The following is a 26,596-nucleotide window of genomic DNA, read 5'->3' as shown; positions in this document are numbered from 1 at the left end:
AAATATCGATCATGTTTGTTCTTCCACAGTATGTTGATGTAACCATAGTCTGCCTCTTACTCCAGAGGCCTGAGCAAATTACATTGTGTAAACAGCCTCAGACTCAGAGTTGAAAGATGTATTTGCTTTGGGAATCTTTTGGGGCTATGCAGACTTGAGCCACTTTTCCTCCAGATGAATTGTCTCAAAATTACTGGCACACGTTTCTACCACTCACAACCTCTTCTCCAATACATTCTCAATAAGTTAAGACTATTTGTGAATTTAAAGTTTTATCATCTTCTTAAAGAGTGTATACACTGCTAATGTTCCACCCAAATTAAATATTTAGGTAATTGTATGAAGTTGACTACCATAAAGTTAATTCCTGAAAAGCCTTTGTTTTATTTAATATTAAGAAGTACCGCGAACAAAGTTTTGCTTGTCCTTTTTAGTCTCGAGATACTTCTGGTCTTGTTTCAAGATAATGCGCTGCTGCTAAGTACAAATCTATTTAGGATAGGATAAGGCGGCTCGCTTAAATTGTTTCATCTAAAGTCCCCAAATGGATTCCCTGAGCATATCTTGCCTGTTTTTGGAGCAAGTTTAGTGGAGTGGGAGACGCATTAGAGTGGTGAAAGACTGGGAGGATGAAGAGGAAGATTTTATTTAGACTGATTAGCGGAGGCAGCTGGAGTGTTAGGACACATTTTTCTACATTAGGTCACACAGAGCTGTACTGCGTGTGTGCCAGCGTCATCTCTTCATCTCTCTGTGGAAAGGGTACTGCAACTCTTGACATTTTAGCCACTGAATAAAAGTCCCAAGTTCAAACTGCATTAAACATTGTTAGGGACTGCGTTATGCGAGAGTCTTTCAATATGGAATTGGCAATAAATTAGAGAAAAGGTGAAACGGGGTCAGACCTGTCAACAACTTCCATTCAAATTGAGAAGCAAAGCGTGTGAAGGTTCTTGGGAAAACATGGGTGCTCACTGCGTAGCTAGTGCACAATAACGCATTCAAAATCAAAATGAAGGCAGTTTGTGAGGCCAGTATGGATTTTTATTATCATAATTGTCTCCAGCCATCTTTCTGTAATGCATCAGCTGTCAGATAAATGCATTCCAGTTCCCATATGTGCACAATATCTAGTCATTATAGTAGATGTGTTAAAGGATTACCTAAACATTATGCCAGCTAATTTATTGTGGTTAATTAATTAATCTCAGTCTAATTTAGGAGGCCGTTAATAGTCCTTTCAAAGTACCCTTGTGTGGATCCTGTTGAGCGAGTGGAGCGAGTGCAGCAGCAGCAGTGACTGACCTCCACTAAAACGTCCATTAACCTTCACCACTCACAAATCTCCGTCTCCTTCATCTGCCCACGTCAAACCCGGAACTGTGGGTAGAGCTGTCCTTGTCTTGGACGGGCTCGCTTAGAGGGAATTTTTACATATCTTTTGGCAGATTAATACCATAATTCTTGACATATTCCAATATAAATTTAAATTTATTGATTGAAGGGCCTGTATTTTGCCAAGTTTAGTTTTTTTTCCGATTGTGTCATAATGTTGTATCTTCATCAAAAACATTCTTGAAGTTGTGTTGCAAACCAAATTGCCCCTCAGGGATAATAATAAAGACAACCTTCAGCCTTTATTATTTCTTTTCATTTGCACCCAAAGATTATGTATTTGTTTATTTAAATGGATCCCATTAGCTGAAAGCAATGCAAATAGCTAGTCTTATTTATATATTTTTTATCTAGATTATTGATGTTAAGTGGCCTCTTACTAGCCCAGGACAGCCATGGCATCTCAAGGCTCAAATGAAAAAAAGGAGTAAACGTTTCAGAGTTCTTGGAAAGTATCTCCCCAGGACGGTAGCAAAAAAAAAGTGTAGTGTGGCCTAAACCATCCAGACATGGACAAGTTTAGCCTGAAGACATTATTTTGCTATGTACTAAAGGGAATGCTAAAGCTAAGGTACAAATGTAGTATAATAAGACCCCGCAAAAAATCATAATCTTGTTTTTGTTCAGGTTATTACTTTCTCAGAATTGAATCATAACGAAGTAACTATACTATAATAACTTCATAAAATTATAATAAACTATGGTAACACTACTAAACTATTTCTTCTTGATACCCGGGTGGTTTATGCCTGGACTCTTGGCACTACAAGGCCAACTATCTTTTACTAGATTCCATTTGTTTTGCCAGATACATTTTGTCCTCAGAATCTGCACAGCCCTTGTCCTTGTCTGTGACTTTGTTGATCATTTTACAATATGACTGAAGACAAGCTTTTAGTTGAGAGACCCTTTTTTATGTTGTAAATGGCCTTTATTACTTTATTTTTACCTCAGACTGTGTTACACAGGATTGCATGTTTCAAATCAGGGTAGAAGAACAAGGAAGGACTTTCAGCAAATATGTGTCTGACCGTGGCTAAACCAGTTACATGTCTACCCGGAGACATTTTGAGTTATTCACGGATTCTGAAAGTGTGAATTCAAAGCTTTCCAATGATGTCTCACTCATGTAGATCTGATAATATTTGAGTAAGTTCAAACCCATTCACTGAGAAAACGGGGCTCAAAGTTTCTCACCGGAGTGAGCCCAGAGTCACAGGGGGGCTCATTTGCATCTCATTGAGATAAGCCCTCCCCCCTGTCACACTGACATCACCTTCCCCCTACAGCTGTCACTGAAGACTCAAGAGGAGTGTTGTTATTGATGGTAACTGGACTTGAATCAGAATTAGAAGTTACTGTATTAAAATGGAAATACTTGGATTACAAAAGGCTCTCTACTGGTTTTGCTGAGGGGAAGACTGACCAAAACTGTCTCCTGACTCAGCAGATTCCAGCGAATTTCCTGATGCAAAGCGTGGCACTTTGAGTTTGTACATGTGTGTGTTTTAGCTCCACGGCAAACAACCCAATGAGAACGACATTAGACAACGATAGACTCACAATTCAATGCTTTTGTCTGCTGCACTTTGTTGAGTTTGTTTGATGGTCATTTCTGTCAAGACTTTTTTGACCGTAGGCTTTATTAGAGAGGGGAGGACAGGGTGAAATGGGGGAATAAGAGAGAAGAAGGACATGCAATAAATCATCAGTTGGGATTCGGTCTGCACTTGGAGCCTGGCATACGTGTGCCGTGACTCAACCGCTCGACCACCGGGCAGCACTCAATGGCCACTTCACTAAAGCTTTCCCCGAGACGGAGTTGCGTTCGCATGTGACTGAACAGCAGGCCGATCCATCCCCGGACAAATGCTCGCTTTAACTATAGAGTATTGACAAATAAAAGTGAAGGAGGAGGAGGATAAATGAAGAGTGCTGTAACATCTCCGTTTACTGAAAGCACTCACACTCTTAGCCGACCTCTGAGAATATTCCACAAGGCTAGAACCATAGCGGAAAGCTTTTATCAAATAAGCTTTCTTAAAAAAACGAGGAAGACGTTTTTTTCAAAGGCTGTAGTGCATTGTCCTTTATGTTACTACCGGTATGTCTTCGCAAATGACCACAGCAATGTTATTTTGTTTCTATACTTAAAATTGGCTGAAAGTTTAGGGATGGAACATAGTGCGACTTAGCTTTTCCAGACCCTTTATTTTATTACAAGTTTGCCCAATACTTTGGCAGAGCTCTCTTTTAATATCGTACATTAATGCACTTTTTTTTATAAAGACTTCTATTAAAACAAAGCCGGTAAAAAAAAGCCTGATACTTAATATGGTGGTTTCCTTTTAAAATTCCATCATCATTAGTCAGTTCTCTTCATTCAAATCTGAAATTTGCAGTAACTTTTATATTGCTCTGAATGTAATACTAAAACACATCTTTAAGTTTTTATCCCAGAGTTAGCGGCAATGTCTGAGTCATTCTCAAAAGCCTCCGACTCTGTGAATATTTCAGCGCCTGTGGTCTCGGCTCCTGCTTTTAATAGGCTTTACATTTGTTCACTGTCGTCACCAAGTTTACCTCGTTGCATAAGCTTGACCGAACATCGGATACGCACTTTCACCAACTTGTACTCACTCAAAAAAAACGATAAACAATCCCCCAAGTGCGACAACACAAATTACCATCAGTCCAAGACAAAAATGGGGGAAAAGGGTAGCTTGTCCTTGGGGGCACGAAGCAAAAGTTTTCTCTGCAAAGTGAAGTGTGTCAGCTGTGATGACAAAACAAGAAGATTAAGCAGTTTTTCAAAAGATACTCTATTGTAAGGTTGCACAATCAAACGTAGGGTTAGTTGAGTGTTGCAATTACCATATTTTCCAGAGTATAAGTCACACCAGCCAAAAAAAGCATAATAGAGAAGAAAAAAACATATATAAGATGCACTGGAGTATGAAATGCGGTTGCAAGTATAAGTTGCAAGTATAAGTATATAAGTATAAGTCGCATCTTGGCCAAAACTATGAAAAAATATGGTAGATTTGCGATACATGTTTACTATGAAGGATTCTGTTCAGAGTGCACCTGTAAACAGCGGACAGATTTTCAAATTCGCTGAGTTTTGTAGTGAAAAAAACAAAGTCCTTTTATTTTTGATTGATTTGGCATAACTTATATGTTTGTTTCAACGTTCTATTTTTATATAGGAGGGATTTGGTTTTGTGTCTAGTGCCAGGGGGCTTGTGTTTGACTTGGAAACTCAAAGTACTGCATGGGTTTGAGTAGTTTATAAGTTGGCGGTATAAAATGCTCATTAGGTGGTGGACATTGACAGATAAAAAGTAAGAGTGTAGAGAGCGCATGCTGTTAAATGCCCAGAGCTTGGAGCATGTGAAAGCTGTCTTTATATCAACAGTGCTGCATTAATGAGTCTCCTGTGAATAGCAATGGTACATGTATTAGCTATGGTTGTAAAGCACTGATAAATTATTATTTATCTTTGATTGCCGACTAGCGTTTTGAATACCCGGCTAATTATTATACTCTGAAGTTGCTGAAGAAGTTCATTCTGGTTCTAGTTTAATGTATGTCTTTTTCTTAAAACAATGAATTCGACTATCTAAACCTAAATACCCGTTTACGACCTCTAATTTGCTTCAAGTTTAAGTCGATGCCTTGTTTTCTTCTCTGTTCATAGGGATACTTGCCTGCCAATGCTGAGAGAAGAGAGAGTATACTACAACGGAAAAGACAAGAATATTTTGGCTTCATCCAGCAATACTACGACTCCCGTAACGACGAGCATCACCAGGACACGTACAGACAGGTACAGCCGCTCATTTCCATATGCAACAACTCCTTCATGTCACTAATGTATTCTTGCAGCTCAAATCCAGGACACGGCGGTTTTGTGTGACTGTGAAAAAAGCCAATTTTTTACAGGAATGGACAATCCAGAGAAGATTACCGTACTCAAACCTATTGTGTCCTTACTTATACGCAACTTTTCCAACTAGTTTCCATCCAAGTTGATAAGGAACATAAAGTGGGACAGCGATACAAAATACTATTATTTATTCACATCAAGTCCAATTTCACATTGATCGGCTTTGCAGCGATGGAAACAATAGACTTCTTGAGGACAGTCGGTAGTGCCTTAAAGGGCCCTTCTTTGGCTATTTCCTGCCTTTTGTGTGATTTTCTTTCTCTTGTTGCGTGATCGTGAGTATTCAGACATGCCAGTTTGGAAAATGGTCTGCTGATTCCAGGGGTTCTTAAATGGCACCAAACCACCAGAGAGTGGTATCAAACTAAAGGCCTGCACTACAAAACTGGATTAGAGGATTGACAAGATAACTTTGGCGTTAACCCTGCCATTACTATGAAACTGGAGCACCTTTTGTCAGGTTATGCTCCCTGTTGTATCATAACACTCAAAACGGCTCCAGAGGAACATAATAAAACAACTTTTTGGCCAATCACAGATGATACTCCAGCCGCTGTAAGCCAAATGAGTGGACAGCGCAGAGACATAAAGGACAAAAAGCACACGAGTCCTGCGCATTTAAATGTCAATGTGCTCAGATTTTACAAAGAGGAATCATGACACTGTATTATTGTTCATGACTTTAGCTCGTTTGGACTTCAGTCTGTCTTATTGATGATATTAAATTCTCTATGATGTATTTTTGGCTCATATTTAATAGTAATAATGAACTAAAAAACTCATTTTGTGACATATCCAGAGTTCAGTTTATCCGGGAAACGACAGAAGATAGATGGATGATTAAACCACTTTTTTTATCTTGTATCTTGTCTTTATCATTAAACCTGGATTAATCAGACAGTTGTTCTCAAAGTGCGGTACAGGAGTATTTCACCTCCTGTAACGCACTTGGAGAACAACTGTAGTTGTTCTACATTGTTTGATTCCGTTCATGTGGGACATCGTCAGCGGCTCTGTCTTTGTGACTTGTGCTTGGCCATCTGTTTCCATCTTTACATATTTGTTAATGTTCTTTGGAAACTTGCCCAACAGCTTGATTGTTTTAATACATATGGAGCAGACGTTTTGAAACTCTGTTGTGCATAAGAGAATGATTTTGAAGATTTGAAGATTTCCAGTCCCAAGAGAAAGATTGTGAAGGAGCATATGTGTTCAGAGAGGCCACAGTTAAGTTGTTGGAACACATCTACTGCATATTTGGTGAGAGTTAACTTACGGCACAAACTGATAGTCTAGAGATTCCAGTGTGAATATACAATACATTGCCGTTTATGTAATTCAACAATGTATAATCTCATAATTGTTGCTTGTCTTTTTAAATAAGAAGAAAACGAGAAGACTTGGCTGAGCTTCATGGTTGTTTTTGTAACCTTTTTTTCCTCCCATGTCAGATCCAAATAGACATTCCTAGGATGAGCCCAGAGCATTTGGTGCTGCAACCAAAGGTGACGGAGGTAAGGCGGCCATAGTGGTGCCATCCAAACTATGGCCCCTCAGTAACCGCAGTAACAAGAGGCACACTTGACCACACACCTACAACCCAGGACTCTTTGTTTGGCCTGACTCCCAGCCGCTGTCCTGCATCCGGCTGAATCTTCTTGACAAATCTTCTCTCCTGTCATATCGTTTATACAGTATATGGGGCTCAAAATCTGAAATGGTGTCAAGGTGGTCTAACTCGCACACTCTCCATCATGTGCTGTCACAGGGAAGCACAAGGAGGACCGCTGCAGCTATCCATTTCAGACAAAGCTAATCTCGCCTTCATCTGCTTGCCGTCAAATCAGGAACCAATGTACTACTAACTGTAGTCTTCTTTTGTCAGTCCACATAATGGCTGTGAGAATCTGTGCTAACCTAAAACAGCTCATTGCTTCAGTGTTGTCTTTTCTCTTTCTCTCTGCAGATTCACATTGACATACCGAGAACTAATCCTCTTATTCCTCTCTTTCAACAAGCTTCTGTTCAAGAGGTGAGCCCCTGCAGCCCTCTGCCCATGCACCCACACCTCACATACGCCTCAGCAGGGGTCTCCCCCCTACGTCGTTTGGGCATATCAAAAACTTGCTTCATAAGACACTGCCTAGATGCATTTGCAGTAAAAACAAGTATAAAATAACTTTGAAACATACACCAGTGAAAGTAGTAGTATTTTATACTGCGTAGTGCGCAATCTCATTATGCACGGCTATGCAACAACTAACAATGCGATGCATAATAGTATTGGTACGGTGTGTTTCATAGTATTTGAATTTAGCACTGTTGTACACTGTCAATAATTTCATGAATGACGATTTCTTTTGAAATGCATTTTCAGATTAATTTCATTTGTCTCAAAAGTCATCTTTTTTTAATTAGGAGGAACTCTTTTAACTACTACTTTTAACTATTTGCAGTGCATTACATGGTTGGATAATTGATCAATACACTGAACTCATACTCACTTTTACAAAATGTTTGGTCAGGCACAACTCTACTTTTAATCACCCTGCTAAAGATCATTTCATGTCTAGTGTTAAATAAACTTTAATTCTTCAATGTAGCACCTACTGTATGCAGAATTTATTTTTTTATAGCTGCTAAGTCATTTGTCATATTAGTCTCTATAGTGTGGTTATTTTAGCAGGCATTGATTTGGAATGCCCATTGGTATTAGCACATACTCTAACGCTTCAATGCACTTAATACTGGGCGCTTAGACCCTAAGTCCTTGATCTGGACTTCTATGTTCTTTAAATCCTTTACATGCAAATACACTCCCTGTTGCTCAGGATTCTGCTGCATGCTGTATCTTTTGTTTAAATAAGACTTAATGGACTGCCTGGACAGTTCCTCATTATGATTTTACATGGAAATTAGCTTGTTTCCAGTTCTGGAGGGGTTAAGCTAAACTTTCTTATTTGGACCAGGGGGAGGCTGTGACATATAGACAAGTTGGTGGCCTGAGACGCTGTGAACAGAAAACACAGATCTCATAAGGTGCAGGCTAACTGTTACATTTATAAAGGCTCAGCTACGCTGCCCTTTGAGCTATGCTGCCTCATGTTTGCTCTGTCATGTACAGAATACTGCTCATGGCCACAGACTGAAACTTAAGGGAATTATTTATCAAAGGCTCTCCTTTGATGAATTGACATGCGAATGCAGACTACTTTAACTTTTCTCGCACACCATTTATTAGTGTTCTTTATCATAATGTTTTGTTTATTTGTTCCCTCTGGAATAATTCGTTCTGGTTTTATCATCAAAACTGCTTTGTCTACATACATAGATTGACACGTTAGTAAATTAAGATAATCCTTTATTGTCCCACATGGGGAAATTTCATTGTTGCAACACAGGTAGATACAGAGGTTGATACAGAGGAAAAGAACAGATCACTTCACTCAGTAGAAGATCTCTTATAAAAAAAAAACTCCTATAGACAAAACCTCCCATTTCCCAACAAGGGATGGAGGGGAAAAATAATAAAGATAAAAATAAATAAAAAAATAAATAATCCATATGATTTGCACCCTTCAGTAGGATCTAAAACATTTATGTTACAATTTTGTAGTTTACTGTTTGTGCATAGTTCTTAAGTGGATGGCCTGAGCAGACTCATATTCAGACCTTTTATGAATGGTTTGGACTTTACTTTACAAGCCTCATTATTTTTACTTTTTTGAAATGGTTGTTTTTATTACCTAACTGATGATTTCAGGGTTCACCATACAGTGCCCTTGCAGATTATTGCCCCAGATTGCAACAATTTGGTTTATTTCTGTACATTGGTTTCTTACAAACTCAACCACATCATATACACCCATTGAAGACACCCTTTTACCTCTTGTCCCCTCTTTCATACTCCCAAAAGTCATGTCTCCTTCCCTCTCACCGACTCTACCCTCCTCATGTGACGTGCACACAATCTTCAGCCTCCATTGAAATATTCAGGCTGCGTGCTTTGCATATATTTTTGTATGCAACAGACTCCAAAAGCACACTCTCTACGTCTCTTTTATATGGTTATGTTTGCTGCGCCTCCACCTGAAAATCACCTCTGCTTCATTACATTCAATTGTTTGTCTCTGCGCAGCCCTCTGGGGGCTCCAAAAGATTTAGTGGAGATGGAAGCCAGTCAACAGTCTGCGCCATTCGCAAAATAGAGGAACACTAATTAATCATCCAATTATAAGTTTTTGAGCCGAATGGGAAACCACCTGTAATTGTAATTACAGGAAACCCCAAGAGCAATTAGCTTGTCCAGAAATTTGAAGAGTTTTTTCTTTTTTAGCTTTCAACACAATTTAAAAGTGCATAATTAGCGTGGAGTAAGCATAAGAATTTTTTTTTTTTTAAATGGGATCAATGTTCAACATTGATTAATTGAAGTTGCTTTGACCTAAAGTGAACATTTCGCACACAAAATTACTCTTTTGGCAGAACGCATTTGTAATTCAGCCAAATTCCTTTTATAATTGCTCATCACACCATCTATTTGCACAAATTTAATCTATTACAGTGTTAAAGTGGTTTTAACATATGGACAGACAGGGCCTGAAGTCAGTCAGTTTCAAATTGTATTTTGACACATATATTCATTAAAGAAATAAACTGCTGATGACAGAGTGCCTCTCCCGAGAGCAGAAACTAATGGAGTAAGTCATATTTTGTCTTAAGATGACACAAAAACTATTTGTTGTATTGAATTTCTTGCTATGAATCTATGATACGGACTTTATTGCGATCCTGGGGGTCCGGGTTTAATGGAACTGAACCAGATCTCTATGACTCTAGAGATGTGGCAAAACAGATTTCCTCTCTGGCAGATGAAGCACATTATGAGAAGAACATGAAATTAGAGCAAGATAAACACAATTTACACAACTACCAAGGGCTGCACACGCTTTGGTTCAAGCAGGCCCTTTATTGCAGAGCGCATTGAAGGCAATTTAGCATATTTATACATTATATGACATTGTACTGAGCAAAAATGGAAAAAAACACAGCTATTCTGTACTTATTACATTAATGTATTTTGTATTTTTCCCCTTCTATATTCTTCATAAATATATATTTTCAACACTCTAAAAAACTGCCAGAACAAATTATTGCAAGTTTAAGTTGTGCTCAAGTTTATTATGAATACAAGCTAATAAGTAATACTACAGCTTTTATCAGTTGTAGTAATCATAATTAGAAGTAGTAGTAGTAGTAGTAGTAGTGTCAACCCAATTAGATTTTGGGTATGATTTCTCGGCACCGCACATCTGTACAGGTGCCCATGTGAAATATTCATGTCAGCTTTTGAGATTGCAAAGGAAAGAAAGTCCCATTAGCCGCTCCCTCTGCAGCACCAGCAGCTCTGTGTGTTTGATGGATAGGGCTTTGATAAGGAAAGAAGAGGTGCGAGATGTGGAGGCAGGTGGAGGAGTAGGGAGAGCCAAGATGAAATGCCTGATAGCCATAACGTGCCTCCCACTAACATTGATCAAATTAGTTTAAATAAAAATGAATAGGATTGTGTGCCCACCTTATCCAAATATACCTGTCAAAGGAGATTTTTCAATAAGATGTATACAGTAGAAATGTAGAGATGTGACGGATGGTGGGGTTTCTGTGATGAATATACCCGTATTTTCTGCAGTATAAGTCGCACCAGCCAAAAAATGCATAATAGAGTAGAAAAAAACATATACAAGTTCCACTGGAGTATGAAATGCGGTTGCAAGTGTGAAAATAACAAATAATATCACATAAGTCGCTCCGGAGTATAAGTCTATAAGTATAAGTTGCACCCTGGCCAAAACTATAAAAAAGTTGCAACTTATGGTCCGGAAAATACGGTAGTGCGATACAGAATAGCAGTCATAGCCAACATGATGATCACTGTTCAGGCCGAGCAGATGATGGCGTGATCCAGAAGAACAGAAAAATAAGTTTTAGAAAATGACCTGACATAATACTAAATAAAGTCATTATTATTGCTGATATATATCAAATGTAGGGATATAAGGAATGAAAAGAGGGGGATAGTAGAGGCGTGGCTTGGATGGTAGAGAAATGCACAGAGACAAACTCAGATGGAAGAAAAGAGATGAAGAGCTGCAGCACCAAAGCCAAAACAAAGTTCAAAGAGACCTTTTTTGTGTGGATAAAACGGTGAACTGAGGTGAAGCGCTCGATTTTGAGGTTGCAACATTAATCTGTAAACTAATATAAATTCTGACAGTGTGAATTGTCAAAACATAACTCGAAAAACAATAGCATATGCATATTTTATTTTTTATTTTTTTCTGTTGACTTGAGGCAGAATAGCATTATGAGTTCAACACAAATTGGATCTTTTCATAGAAATAAGTAAATTTGAGGTGCTAATAGTTATCTGTCTTTGATTATATTAATGAAGTTGTCTTTCAAAGCAAATGCATGTTGTATGTAACTGCATGTTTCTCCTGCTTTCCCTGGCATGCCTCATGTCATTTATACTGATTTACACAGCATCACATATTTACACATCTATATACAAGTTGTAAATTCAACCAGCAATTAGTGAGCTTAATTTGCAGCAGAGAATTGTTGTTTGTATTGAGAAAAGTGTAATTATAGTTCTCAGATAATAATAATAAAAAATTCAATATGGATTTAAGCTAAAAAATAATAATAATAATAGACCTTTGCTAAATAATTGCTTTCTCCTGAAGGGGCAGCTAAGTGAAGTAAACACTCTGTAAAGTCCAATGTCCCTGAGTGAAATGTGAAAATGCCTTTAACATTCACTGGCCTGAAATGACTGTCAGACACAGACTATTGAGGATTTACCACTAGAGTGTCTTTAGAGCTGTATACTTTATTTGAATCCCAACTCTGACCTTGTGTTTTTCCCTTTTATTAAAGATTTTTGAAAGGATATTATTCATCTGGGCGATTCGACATCCAGCCAGTGGATACGTTCAGGGCATCAACGACTTGGTCACACCTTTCTTCGTAGTGTTCGTGTTTGAATACATCGGTAAGTGCTTTTTTAACTTAGAGTGTTTGATTTTAACACTTTATCTGATGTGTTTTTACAAAATGGTGGTTCATCTCCCAAAGTTATTGGTGGTAGTCTTTAAACTGCCAAACTTGTATACAGTGCTGTGGTTATTTGCTCCTTTCAAACTGTCTTTAACACAGTTAATAAGGGTAAATCAGCAAAGCACTCAAGAGTAACAATTGTGGTCACAAAGATGCAATTATAAATTCCCATGTTCAATGTGGGCAACTTGAAGATTGCATACTGTGATTTTGTTTTTGCAGAACACTTTATTCCATGCTTGACAGACCTTGCTTTGCTATGGAAGGTGTGGATATGAATGAAGGAATTTGATGACATTTATGGATACAATGTTTTTATATTTTATTATTGTATATTTTGTCTCTAACAATAATATTGTTGTTATTTTTGGTTTGGTAATCTGTGAGGAAAATAATCTAAAGTTCTGTCTCATAATTGCTGCAAAGTCTGGTGAGGAATGAATAATAAACAAAAAAATATTACATGGCTATATAACTTAATAAAGTGCCTGTAGTTAAACCTCACTCTGTGTTATTGATAATCACAGAAAAGAACTTGAATGTTCAGCCCTTTTGACAAAATAAAACAAGATCAGTAATGTAGAATGATCAATATGAGAAAATATGTGCTTATGACATATGTATAATGGATATGAAAGAATCAATCATTGACAAACAAACTAATCATTTACACATGTTTAATAATCATATACTATACTATAGGGTTAAGTTTTCAGATAGTTTTAATGTTAAAAATGACTTTATTTTTGTTCATTCATTATTAAGCTTTTCACAAATGCTTTCTATCTATGACTTATAAACTGTTACAGGAGGTTTTTGTTTTTCTTCCCTGATTCATACATGCCTATACCGGTGGATATTCAGCATGTGACGTATTTGCTGGAATCTCCAAAGAATATGCATAATTTCCCCTGTTGAATTAGACCTGGGGTGTCAGACATCCGGCCCGCCAAACGTTTTAATCCGGCCTGCCGAACATTTTGAATTAATATTTAAAAATTATTATTATTTTTTTTTCTTTTTCTTTCGTTCATAGAACCGTAGTTACTTCCGTAACCGTTGTTAGCGCTAAAACTACACGTCCCACAATGCCGCTGGTGGCCGCCCCTCCCCCACTCGGCTCTTCACTGCCATGTGTACTGCGGAGGGAGAAGTGCTGAGAGAAGTAAGACACGCGTTTGCGCACTTTACAGCACTTACGCACCTCAGAGCAGAGGTCTGAGCGAGGACAGAGACGTGTGGCTTTATGAAACACGTGGAAGAAAGAAAGAAGACTGTTTTGTGGATGTTAGAGTTGAGCTAAAAGTGGAGCTAACAACAAGAAAACTAACTTCTGTGATTATGCTCTGTGAGGAAAACATCCTCTACAAACCTGGACAGATCAGGAGCCACAGGTAAAAACACAGGTCAGAGTGTAATAAAGTATGAACATGACAGTGACAGTGTCCACACTAATGTGACTGAACACAAACACAATGACCTCATTTGAATCACTACATGAATCATTTGTCACTAAGATCAACTTAAACTATGAAAATAGTGAGCTTGTATCGAGTTTGAGCAGAAACATGTCTGTGATATGAACATTTCACATCAGAAATGAGCAGTCTTTTACCTGCTGCACATTTGCGCAACAGTCTCCCCTGTTAGTTTCTTAAGTTTCACTTGTCCAAGTTTCACGTCTCATGCCTGACAGCTAGGGGGCGATACTGTTCTGTTTACCTGTTATACGTGTCTGGGTGGGACCGAGGGAGACGTTGCCGTGTGGCTAACGTGAACGTGGTGTTCACGAAATAAATGAACCAAATCAAAGTGGAGTTATTATTTGGACTAAGATTGGTAGCAGAGGATGGTTAGTAACTACAGAGTCCCGCCATCGTTTGAAGAGGGAAAACCCTATGAAAGCTGGAAGAATGAAGTCGGCATGTGGATTAGAGTTACCGATTTGGAGAAAAAAAAAACAAGCTCTTGCCGTGGCGTTGGCGCTATCTGGAAGAGCACGGGAGATGGCGATGGAAATTCCGGTTGATGATTTAAACAAATACACGGGAATTGCCACTCTTTTTGGTAAACTTGATAGTTTGTTCCTAAAAGAAGAAAAAGATCGGATCTATGAAGCGTACACGAACTTTGGTGATGAAAAGCGGAAACGAGTCCATGGTGGACTATATTATTGATTTCGAACAGCGATATTCGCGTATGCGCAATTACAACATGGAGCTTCCCGATGCAGTTTTGGCTTTTAAACTGCTGGACACCGCATGCTTGGATACGACGGACAGACAGCTGGCTCTAACTGCGTGCACGGATTTGACATTCGCCTCTATGAAGTCCGCTTTGAAGAGAATATTTAGCGGGAAAACGATTGCAACTACAGAGGGAATTAGTCAAGAATCTGTTTTTGCAACGGAGCAGCGACGTCAAAACAGGCCCTGGCATCAGGTCGCCAAAGCGAAAACTCCACTGCCCGGTACGAACCCGCTGGACAAGTTCGGACGGCGGTCAAAGTGAACTGTATGCAAAGTGTCCATGGTTACAGCCCACATCAGCTTGTGTTTGGGCAGAATCCTAACCTACCTTCGGTGTTGATTGACAGACCACCTGCTCTAGAGGGCACCACTAAAAGTGAGTGGGTTGCCAAAAACATTTCAGCTCTGCACACTGCAAGGAAGGCCTTTACAGAAGCAGAATGCTCCGAACGAATACGGAGAGCGCTAAAGAAACATACGTCACAACGATGAGTGGTATGAACAGGGAGACAAAGTGTTTTACAAACGTGTGGACTGTCCAGAGTGGAAAGGGCCTGCAGTGGTCATTGGGCAGGACGGTGCTGTTGTTTTTGTTAGACACGGTGGCACCTGTGTCAGAGTTCACCGACTTAAGCTGAGGAAAGCCAATCAGGAACATGAGGAACCTCAGACCAGCTGTGATAAAGAAAACAATGAGGACGAACAACACTCATATGACATAAATGAGGATACCGAAGAGACAAATGCTGAAAACAATGACAATGATCCTCCACCCGCTCATGAATATGCTGGGGCAGAGAGACGGGGTGCTGGAAATATAAAGACTGGCCAAATTGTTACATTCAGAAACGCAGAGAGTGGTGTTTCACGTACTGCTAAAGTGTTAGGACGTGCTGGAAAAGCCACTAGAAAATATAAGGACTGGTATAACTTTGAGCTGCTTGAGCCTGCTGAGGTTGCGGGAAACAATGAAGCAGTGGATCTGTTACAGCTGGAAGATCTTCAAGTCCAGGTTCAGGCTCCTGGTGGTGACACATGCGAGGATGTTTTTTGTCACTTAAGGATATGTCATTTGATGAAGCCAAGTCCAATGAAATAAAAAGGTGGATACAAAACGACGTGTTTGAGGAAGTTGAGGACAAAGGAGAAAAGTGCATTTCCACTTGGTGGGTGTGCACTCTAAAAGAGACTGAGAACGGATTAGTACCAAAAGCCAGGCTTGTTGCACGAGGATTTGAGGAGCTACAAGTTTCTAAGCTACAAAAGGACTCTCCAACCTGTGCTTCAGAGTCTTAGTGGCAGTCAGTTGTCGGAAACAATGGCAACTTTGTTCAATGGACATAAAATCTGCCTTCTTACAAGGACTGGAACTATCTAGAGACATTTTCATCAGACCTCCTCCAGAGGTTAATAGCACTGGGGTACTTTGGAAACTGCGGAAATGTGTGTATGGTCTAGCTGATGCCTCACTCTATTGGTATAACCGAGTGAAAAGCATAATGATTGAAGCAGGAGCTGTCATATCTAAAGTTGACCCTGCAGTTTTCTACTGGTTAGATGAGGACAAAAATGTAACTGGTGTACTAGCTTGTCATGTTGATGATTTCATTTGGGGAGGTACACAAATGTTTTCTATGACTGTCATGCCTCATCTCAGATCAAAGTTCAATGTTGGTCGTGAAGCTCAGGATAGCTTTTCTTATGTGGGTGTGGAGTTGGTTACTTTGGGTAAAAAGGTACAAATACACCAAGAGACATACATTCAACATTTACATCCCATACCTCTCACACCCTCACGGGCAGCACAGACAGGCTCACCCCTCACTGAAGCAGAACAAGATCAGCTCAGATCTAAGATAGGGCAACTTCTGTGGGTTGCCAGACAGAGCAGACCTGATGCCATGTTTGATGCAAGTAACTTAGCATCAAATCTTAAACAGGCTACTGTACAGACTATTAATGAAGCAAACAGAGTTGTGTGCAAACTGAAGGCTAAGTCTGTTGAGTTGAATTTCCAGCATCTTGGTAAAGACAGTAACTTAAAATGAATTACTTTCACTGATGCATCTTTTGGTAATCTGTCAGATGGAGGAACTCAAGGTGGGCACTTTATTGTTTTGATGGGTGACAATGGATGTTTTTCTCCTATATCATGGCAGTCAAAGAGAATCAAGAGAATTGTTAGAAGTACACTTGCAGGTGAAACTCTAGCAATGTCAGAGGGAATTGACAATGCAATTTTTCTTTCAACATTGTTCTCTGAACTTAATGCAGGAAGCACTGAACATCCTGTACCAATAATCTGTGTCACTGATAACTTTTCTCTTGTTGATGCACTAAAGTCTACCAAGTTTGTCACAGAAAAACGACTGCGTTTAGAAATCAGTTCAATCAAAGAACTAATTCAAACTAAAAAGGTCCTTCAAGTGTTGTGGTCTGAAACTAAAGAGCAGCTTGCAGACTGCCTTACTAAAAAGGGAGCTTCCTCGGCCATGCTTCTTAAGGCTCTCCATGAAGGACATTGGACTGTTAAATAACTGTTCAACAACAACACTTACACTCATGTTATGTTGTGTTGCTTTGTGTTTTTTTGTTTTTATAAAGAGAGTGAGTTTGTTAGTTTCTTAAGTTTCACGTCTCATGCCTGACAGCTAGGGGGCGATACTGTTCTGTTTACCTGTTATACGTGTCTGGGTGGGACCGAGGGAGACGTTGTTGTGTGGCTAACGTGAACGTGGTGTTCACGAAATAAATGAACCAAATCAAAGTGGAGTTATTATTTGGACTAACATCCCCAACTATTACTACGCTGTAAGAAAGCAATTTATTTCTTTTATTTTTTATTGTTTTATTTTGTACATAATATTTGGCCCACGATTTGAGAAAAGAGTTTGGTTTGATGGAACACTGTGGCTCATAACCTAACCTCCTTAAACGCTCCCATGTTTGTTTGTATTTAGTGGTGTGTCAGTTCAAGTGAACAGATAACTACACAGACGTGGAAATGTTAGTTAGTACGTTTAAAAGGTTTTTTTTAAATCTTGAAGTTTATTTTGTTATAAAGTCAAATACAATATTTTTCAGTTCCAAATACCTATTTAACAATATTTAACAATAGACTAAATGTTTATCTCTGTAGATCAATTCTGAAGTTGTGATGCACATAAACTGAAGCACAGTGTTGGTGAAATGACACTTACTCTTAATACATTTCAGTTTATGAGAACAAACATGTTTGTAATTTCTTTTAATCGATCCAGTAATTGCTTCAAAAACAGCTTAGGCTATATAAAGTTATTTATTTTGTATATTTTTTTTATTGTTTTATGTTTTACGTTATGTTCGGCCCGCGACCCAGCCTGAGCGTCGAAATTCGGCCCGCGGCCCAAAATGAGTTTGACACCACTGAATTAGACTCATCACTATGAGTTTGAATGGCTTTCCAGACCAGAAGATTCTAAAAAACATTAAACACAGTCAGCCCATATTAACTTGCGTAGATTGATCCAGCACGAGTTTAATTATGTAAGAATTGTTTTATGAATCCTAATAACCCAAAGTTTCCCCTTAATTCGTCAAGGAATCATAGATGCATTCCAACTGAGCCCTTGCGTTATTGGTCAGTGTCGAATCTCTTTTTGAATCCAACCTGTACAATTCCAGCGGACAGGAGTCTTGACTCTTTTCATGCTGTGGACCTAATTCTTCCTTGTTGTATAGGCCAGCCATTTGCCAGATTTAAGCCCGTACACTCGCTGCTCCCTGCTGCTGCTTGTCTTGCCCCCACGTCGTTCTTCTTTCTTCCATTACCTTACACTTCTGCCACCTCCGCCCGGCCGTCGTGCTCTGCTTTTGTAAGTGAGCTGAATGCAATCTGAAAAGCAACCTACTTCACTATCAGGATTCATATTTTGAAGAACCATTACACGGAAAGCCCGCCGTGACACGTGACCCGCTTTTTTAATAGTATAAATGGCATGCAGTTTTCTTAGACTTTTATGAGGGTGTAGGGAGACATAAGCCTGTTTTTACGAAGTGCACTTGGATCAATGTTATAACAGAAGCTGGATCAGTGAAGTGGAGGTAGATCTGATGGAGCTGTATAGTTCAGCTTTGGTCTTGACTCTGGAGAGGTTTGAGAATAATGAATTTGTTGCTTTTAAAGGAAACATGTTTTTGGCCTGTTTGGCATGCAATTATATTCCCCCTACTGTTTTTGTGACTGTCTTTTGATGTTCAATGTTTTTATTTCAGTGCTCAGCTGTACAAGGCTAAAGCAAAACTATTATTCTTCGGTGCAAAATTAATCTTGTTTTTAGCTGTGTTTCATTCCATGTATGTTCTGGGTTAGTTTAGTGTAAGTCCTGGTTCAGTATTGGATTCATCATGTTTTAGTCGCGTTAAGTCATTAGTTTGGCCTTACATTTTAGTGACAGTTATTGATTAGGGATGTAAACATTTAGTTATTTTTGTAATTATTCAGATCACAGTTAATTGTAAGAGCTCAAACATAGCAATCACTGTACATTTCAAAAGAAAGAAAATGATACTCTAAAACGTAAACCTAAACGTTAAGTGTTTGTCATGCTATCTTCACTTGATGATTGAGAGGATTTCCTAAACCTGGTCACATCATTTAGGAAAGATGATCTACTAAAGGTAGGGAATGAACGTAAATTAGGGTTTCACTGTTGTTTAGTCATGTCAGTTGTGAATAATTGTTAAATCGTGATGTTTCCTCTCACCCTCATCTTACCATTACAGTGTGATATTGTGACATGCCTACTTATGATCCGTGGCTTAGATCTTACTGTTGCCAGTCTCGTGCTGCTTATCTTGATTGTCTTGATTCTTTCTTTTACAGCCTTGCTTTCCTTGCTCTTGCTGTTTGACAACTTCCCTGGCCTGACACTGCACTTACTGTTCAGCTGTATTCCCATGATGCAATGGCTGTAGATTGATAAACCAGAGCACTCGCTGTTCTACATCTGGCCAGGCATTCTTTTATTTATTTTTTATTAATTTATTCTGTCCAGCTTAGTCATCCCATTTGGTCTTTTGAATTTGTATATTTTCCAAATGTGTTTATTTTTTGAATGCCATATCATTTCTCACTAGTTTTTTTTTGTTTTGGTAACGGCCTTTCCTGCTGCCAAAAGTATGCTCCGAAGGTTTCCATTTATTGTATCAATGGCAAGAGAATACATCGTTTTGAAATCCAGTGGAATGCCAATACTGAAAACCGTTTGCGGTGCTTTGTTAACCACAGTCCAGTATTTGTGAACGGTGGGCCAGTCCCAACACACATGACAACGGTGGGCCAGTTGGCAATCAGTTTCTCCAGCAACCAGTTTTTTTCCTGTCAGTTTTGGTCCCTTTGACATGGTTTTATAAATAAACGTGATACATTTTTCCAACCGAATTCTTTCTAAACGGGGCAAAAAAAAATTGTGGCACCCATTGGGATGTGCATATGTTCTCATTAATCGGTTACAACACAGTGTCATTATTTTTTTCTCACCCCGTAAAGTTGTAAAAAGTTTTAATTGGATTGTTCCCTTGAATGTCTACAGGGCTATGTCATGTGATATGCACTACAGTCTCTTTGCTGCAAAGTGTGATAGCAGCTAATCCATGTGCTGCGCTCATGTGTGCATTAATTTATGGTGGAATTCAATTTAAGTTGCGCTGGGTCACCATTTCTCAGGTGTAAAAAAAAAAAAAAAAAGAATCTTGTTGAAACTGGTCTAGAAAAAATGGAACCAAAGTTGTGGAAAATAACAGGAGGCCGAATACGTGTTTTGGAAAACTTAAGTGTGAGAAATTGGGAGGGCATGGGGTCTGACGGAAGGGGACAAAAACAACACAAGGCAGCAAAGCAATATTTTCAGAAGGACGAAAATCAAACTGATGAAAGTGGCCCCATGCTAGCAGGAAACATCCCAGCCCAGACCAGCCTGCCTGCTATCAGTGTACACCACCACTACTCCACCCCCTGCTTTGAAGCCACTGGTACTTGTCATGGCACTGAGAAAACTGCTAGCATCACCTGTGAGCTGATGGTGTCCTGTGACGCTCAAGAGCTTCCCTTTTGTTTACTAGGAGCGGAAATCTTATTTACCTATCACGGATCAGATGTACCTGGTCTAAAGTATATAAAGTAAAGTAAATATCACTGGAATATTGACGTATTAAACATGTACATTCTGCAGTTGTTTCAATGACAACCACTAGAAATGTGTATGTATCTATATCGTTGGATTCGGGTTCCTAATTAGGCTACCCCAAATAACCTGTAACCCGAGTCAACATTTTTCATCTGGCTCGGTTGTTAGGCAAATTCTTATTTTTTTCACTTTGCAGGCAAAAAAAAAAGATCAAAATTTTGTCTTTTTTTTGAGTCGGAGTGACCACCAGGGGTCAGTCCATTCAATCAGTCCAGTCAATGACGGAAAACGTCTATCAACCCGATCAGGAGACTAAATCTCACGATTTTAAGATATTTCAATCGACCTTTTGTACGCCACTATCCTTTATTTTGGTAGCTAAGGCGAGCGGGGGGAACATGCGGGGGACATGGACGCCGCCATGTTTGTTGTGATGACGCTACTGGGCGTGTTTCAATCCCAGAATGTATTTGCGTAAGTCAAATTTCACACCCTGACAGAGCCTGGCATTACTCTGGACATGTCAGTGGCGCCGACAAGGGTAAATCAACTTGTTTAAGGCAATAAGACGACTCCTAAGCGCGACATGTTTTGTTACAGATGCATGAGGAGGACTGAAAATGATGGCAATCAGTCCTTTGAGATGAAAGTCAAGTTAGCAAGCGTGATAATAATATTTGACACGGTGGTTCAGGATAGACCAGTCGGTGAGTCGGCCAAATAATTGAAAAATAAAAGATTTTGACGTTTTCTCAGTAAAATGCTGATATTTATTTTTCAGTCGGCTAGTTTCATAGCGGGTCGGTCAGGTTACGGCAAACAGACATATTATTTTGCTCAGCCTTACAATGGATGTTACATTATGTTGGTGTTACGATGTTACTGTGAGAAGAAACACAATGACAATTCAATTTTTCCTGAATTGTTGACACCTTTACCAAAGCATTAACATTCCTTAAGTATGTTATTATCAGCTTTACGAAAGAACGTTCTAAATGGTAACGTTTATGGCGCTGTACCCATTTTTTTACTCTCTTTAAAATGTGAAAACGCAACTAGCTTATTTTATTGAAAAACGCTTTGCAATAGTCCACAGGCATTTTAGAAAAAAAAAGTGACAACCCTGCACTGTGCCGCCTTTGTAAGATATTACAATATTTCAGATCATCAAACAGATTTTAAGTGCTATACAAATGCTAGATAAAATCAATAAGGATTCACATGTTTTTGTCTGTAAACTGTTAAATGTGTTTTCATTTACAGATCAGACATTTATACTTATTCTTTAGCTGCAGTTATCCCCAACTCGCTGTATTTCAAAGGCAGTAGCTTTTGAACGAGACAGCCCACTACACCTAGCAGGAGGCCAAAAAAAAGACCCAGTGAAAAGTTGTCAGAGTGAGGCTATCTGCAAAGTCATGGCTTTCAGGAATGTGTCCTTGTAGGTCTTAAGAAGAAGATGGAGGGGATAAGGAGCGAGTGGTGCCAGATCCCCTATGACAGAGCAACCAGAGTAATGGGTAGTGTAGTGTGAATTTAGCCCTTTTTAAAACATCTCCAGACTTCTGATCCCTAGACACATGCTTTTCCTGAACAAGCACTCAGAGAGAGATAAATAAAGCGGTTCAGAAGAGAGGAGAACTGAAAAGATCAGTTTATGCAAAATTTCTTTTTGAGGTTTAGAATTTTTCAGATTAAGCGATTCTAAGCCATACAGTTTACATTTTCCATCAAAATTGTGACACATGAAATGTACTTTCTCAAACTGGCGCACAAGCTTGTTCAGGTTCTATGCAGAACAAATATTTAGTTTTTCTTTGGGTTATTTCTTGTTTTGATCTTTTGTAGCAATTGTGTCGCCCCATTTTCTGAGCTGGTTCAACCCTAGCAGCTGCTGTAGTCCTGTTATAGCTCTGGTGGTAGTACGAAAGAGGCCTGGAATCAGCTGAATGGAGCTGATTTCAAAACACAGGAGCTTGACGCCTCTACCTCCTACTGTGCTTTTAGAGACTCTTGGGACCACGAGAAGTCCTGCATTTTGTGTGAAGAGCTCTGTTTGGATGATATGGTACTATAGCATCTTTGAGGTAGGATGGGACCATGTCATTTATGGCTTTGTAAGTCAGGAGGAGAAATTTAATTTTGATTCTGAACTGAGACTCAAGCACCAGCGTAATGTGATCTCTTCTTTTAATTCCTGTTAGTAATCCTGCTGCAGCATTCTGAACCAGTTGAAAGCTTTTAATAGAGCCTTTAGGACACGCTGCGAGCACAGAGGTTTACAGTACCGGTACTCTAATCTAGATGTAAAAAATGCATGGGTACTTTTTCAGCATCACTTTTAGGCAGTATTTTTTTGATTTTAGCTTTATTACGCAGATAGGTAGGCTGTTTTACAAGCTTGATTTTATATGCTCTTTGAACGAGAGCTCCTGGTCCAATAAGACACCAAGGCTACACTGACATTGTCCAGTAACTATTGACTATCTGCATGGAACAAGAGTCTCATAGCATATGCATTTGTGTCATCCAGGTTTTTATATCCTTCACACAGGCAAATACTTTGATGCGTTTCCTTTTTCCCTGCCATTAGTGACGGCTGCTTTGAATGCTGGTGTCCAACAGGCTTGTATTGAACTCTAAAAGCCTGTAATGCAGCTCATAAATTACAAAAGAACTGACCTCTACAAATTGTACTTGTACAAATTGTCTTATAACTACTAATCTGCTGCCCATGTCCAACCAGGACGTAACATTTAAAACTTCACAAAACATGTCAATCTATTGAAAACCATGTAAGCCATTTAGTCAAATCCTCAATATAAGTCAACTCTTCATTGTTTTGCACATCTCTGGAGACATTTTGAATTTACCTTGGATTTGATTAAAACATTCCACTTTTTGTCAGACATGTCCAGGTTTGTTTTTCTTTTCTCCGTCTGAGTTTCTCTGCTGCCCTGAGCTCTGTCCCGGGCTGCACTGCTATATTCAGTTTAGAATGCAATCACAGTGTTTCTGGGGTTAAGTAATAGCCTTTGGAGTAGAGAAATTGAATTGGCCTTGGGGTCAAAACCACGAGTCTCACCTTTTTCTCTATAAGTGTCTCTTTTATACCCCTGAAAAATGTTCTCAGCCTTAATACTTCTGAGGGTTGTCATTTACATCACTTTTGTCCATCTCTCACCAGGAAAGTCTCTCCCTGGGTATCCTTGTTCTCCAATATACCTTCTTACTGTTACTTCTGAACATAACATACGTCAAAGTTTATGGCACGGCTGGGCAATATTAGGGAAACATGACTTATTATGTACATTTTAACTGTAATAACCTTATACATTTTTGATTATTTTTACATTTGAATCATTATTTACTCCAAGATTACAACCAAATTATTTGTTGACACAGATAAAGCTCTAACGTGATTCAGTGACACATCATTTATTTTAGCTATATTGGTCAGATGGTGCACTGAATTGTAATTGTTTGGCGTCTCATTGTCATCCGTTGAGAGTATATTCTGTGTAGCTCAAATTCAATAGTCGTTTTTAATCTGCATTGGGCCTGATCTTATTTCCAGAGATTCGGCTTGTCACCCTGATAAAATGCAATTGGGCTCTGAAATGATCCAGAGAAATAGTTCTGTCAGAAAATGATTTATCGTCTGTGAATAATCGCTGGCGATATTGAATATTTTTAGATTAAGTTAATTACTTGACTATAAAAAGCCATAAATTGAAGTTCTCCCCAGCCCGAAGCGCCACAGATCCCTGCAAAAGCCACACTCCCTTTCTCTATGTCAGCACTGTTATTGGAGTGAAAAAAGTGTTTTATCATTCTGTGACAGTGAGATGCGTTCTGCTTGACCTGATGCAATTGAAACAGTCGTGTAAGTGTGTGCCGCTCTGGTACTGCGTGCTGTTTGCAACTTGCATCACAGCCATGTGCGTAAACGTGTTCACTGAATCACATGTGAAATATGAGAAGCAGATTTGGAATTTAGAAGTGCTAATACAGAATCAGAATCTGATACAGATGCATCCATTTATTTGGATTAAAAGTATGGAGAGATTTATTTTGCTTGAAATAAAGTCAAGTTTAGTGAGCGTTTAGGTCTGGATAGCAAAAGGTCTCCTACCAGATTTAAGGAAAATCAAATGAAAAGCTTTGATATGTTGAAGGAATCTAGTCTTTTCTAACTCCGGAGTTAATATAACCATGAGACTAAACACAGCTATGACCAATACAACCCACAGACTTAATCTATATTAAGGCATTTAAAAGGGGAATGATATAATAAGTTTATAGTTTAGCTTTGAATGAATGTAGAAAAAGCTTCAGTTGTAGTCATCTGGACTCAGTTTGAAAAAATAGACGTTTCGACTCTCATCCAAGAGTCATTGTCAATAACAGAATTTAGGTCGAGAACTCCGATATTAATACTGTTCTGTGGTAAGACCCGCCCATTGGGAGGAGCCTTCCTGAAGTAGAAAGAGTTGTTTGTTTCAACAGAAACTCCCCCCTTGTATCTACCGAGCTAGCCTATTCAGAATCTTAATGGCCTATTAGAAACCTCTTTGTCTTTGTGAGACCCTGGCTCAACCACCCTGAGTACCTGATTAGCATCTGAATGTCCTCTACCTTTCCAGGGGTTCAGTAACCCATTATAAATAACAGGAAGATTAAACCTTAGCCCTCCATTTCTGTTTAAAGAAGGTCTTTCTTTTTTAACAAAAATAGCTTCCTTGACTCCTCTTTCAAACCATCTTTTCTCCCTGCTTAAAACCTTCACCTCACCGTCTTCAAACGAGTGATTAGAGGCTTCAAGGTGGAGATGCACGGCGCTCTGAGGTCCTGAACTTGTATTTCTTCTGTGCTGATAAAGCCTCTTGTGTAGAGGCTGTTTCGTCTCACCTATGTAACGTTCTTTACAACTTTCTTCACTGCATTGGATCGAATAAACTACATTGCTCTGTTTTTGAGTCGGCAACTTGTCCTTTGGGTGAACCAGTTTTTGTCTTAAAGTGTTTCCTGGTTTAAAATAAACAGGGACTTCGTGTTGTCTAAAAATTCTCTGCAGTTTTTCCGAGAGGCCAGACACATAAGGGATAGAGACACCCTTCCTTCTCTGTTCAGTTTCCCTTTTGTCCTGCTTCTTGGTTCTCTTCACTCTGTTGAGAGCCCAAGCGGGGTAACCACAGGCTGAGAGGACATTACGGACATGTTTTTCCTCTTTCTTCTTGCCCTCTGAGCTGGTGGGCACACCTTGAGCTCTGTGATCAGAACCTTACAACACAGAGCTCAAGGTGTGCCCACCAGCTCAGAGGGCAAGAAGAAAGAGGAAAAACATGTCCGTAATGCCCTCTCAGCCTGTGGTTACCCCGCTTGGGCTCTCAACAGAGTGAAGAGAACCAAGAAGAGTTGCCGACTCAAAAACAGAGCAATGTAGTTTATTCGATCCAATGCAGTGAAGAAAGTTGTAAAGAACGTTACATAGGTGAGACGAAACAGCCTCAAATCAAATCAAATCAAATCAAATCAAATCAAATCAAATCAAATCAAATCAAATCAAATCAAATCAAATCAAATCAAATCAAATCAAATCAAATCAAATCAAATCAAATCAAATCAAATCAAATCAAATCAAATCAAATCAAATCAAATCAAATCAAATCAAATCAAATCAAATCAAATCAAATCAAATCAAATCAAATCAAATC

At 39.0% G+C, this 26,596-nt stretch overlaps 1 protein-coding gene across 6 annotated transcripts in view; it reads left to right on the top strand.

Annotated features, from left to right (window-relative positions):
* Positions 1-26,596, top strand: part of tbc1d22a (TBC1 domain family, member 22a) — a 158,055-nt gene that overhangs the window by 36,752 nt on the left and 94,707 nt on the right. For 2 of the 6 annotated variants that reach the window (XM_072455041.1, XM_072455040.1), the window contains exons 7-10: positions 5,096-5,224; positions 6,796-6,858; positions 7,311-7,376; positions 12,284-12,398. In XM_072455041.1, the coding sequence (XP_072311142.1) occupies positions 5,096-5,224; positions 6,796-6,858; positions 7,311-7,376; positions 12,284-12,398 (373 nt within the window). The remainder of the gene's footprint in view (positions 1-5,095; positions 5,225-6,795; positions 6,859-7,310; positions 7,377-12,283; positions 12,399-26,596) is intronic. The other 4 variants (XM_072455044.1, XM_072455042.1, XM_072455046.1 and 1 more) reach the window with 2 other exon arrangements.

Source organism: Eucyclogobius newberryi, unplaced genomic scaffold, assembly GCF_026437365.1.
Source record: "Eucyclogobius newberryi isolate DKJ021-1_F unplaced genomic scaffold, fEucNew1.0.hap1 SCAF_2, whole genome shotgun sequence".
In the NCBI taxonomy this organism is placed as follows: domain Eukaryota; kingdom Metazoa; phylum Chordata; class Actinopteri; order Gobiiformes; family Gobiidae; genus Eucyclogobius; species Eucyclogobius newberryi.
This window is presented reverse-complemented; position numbering and strand designations above follow the sequence as displayed.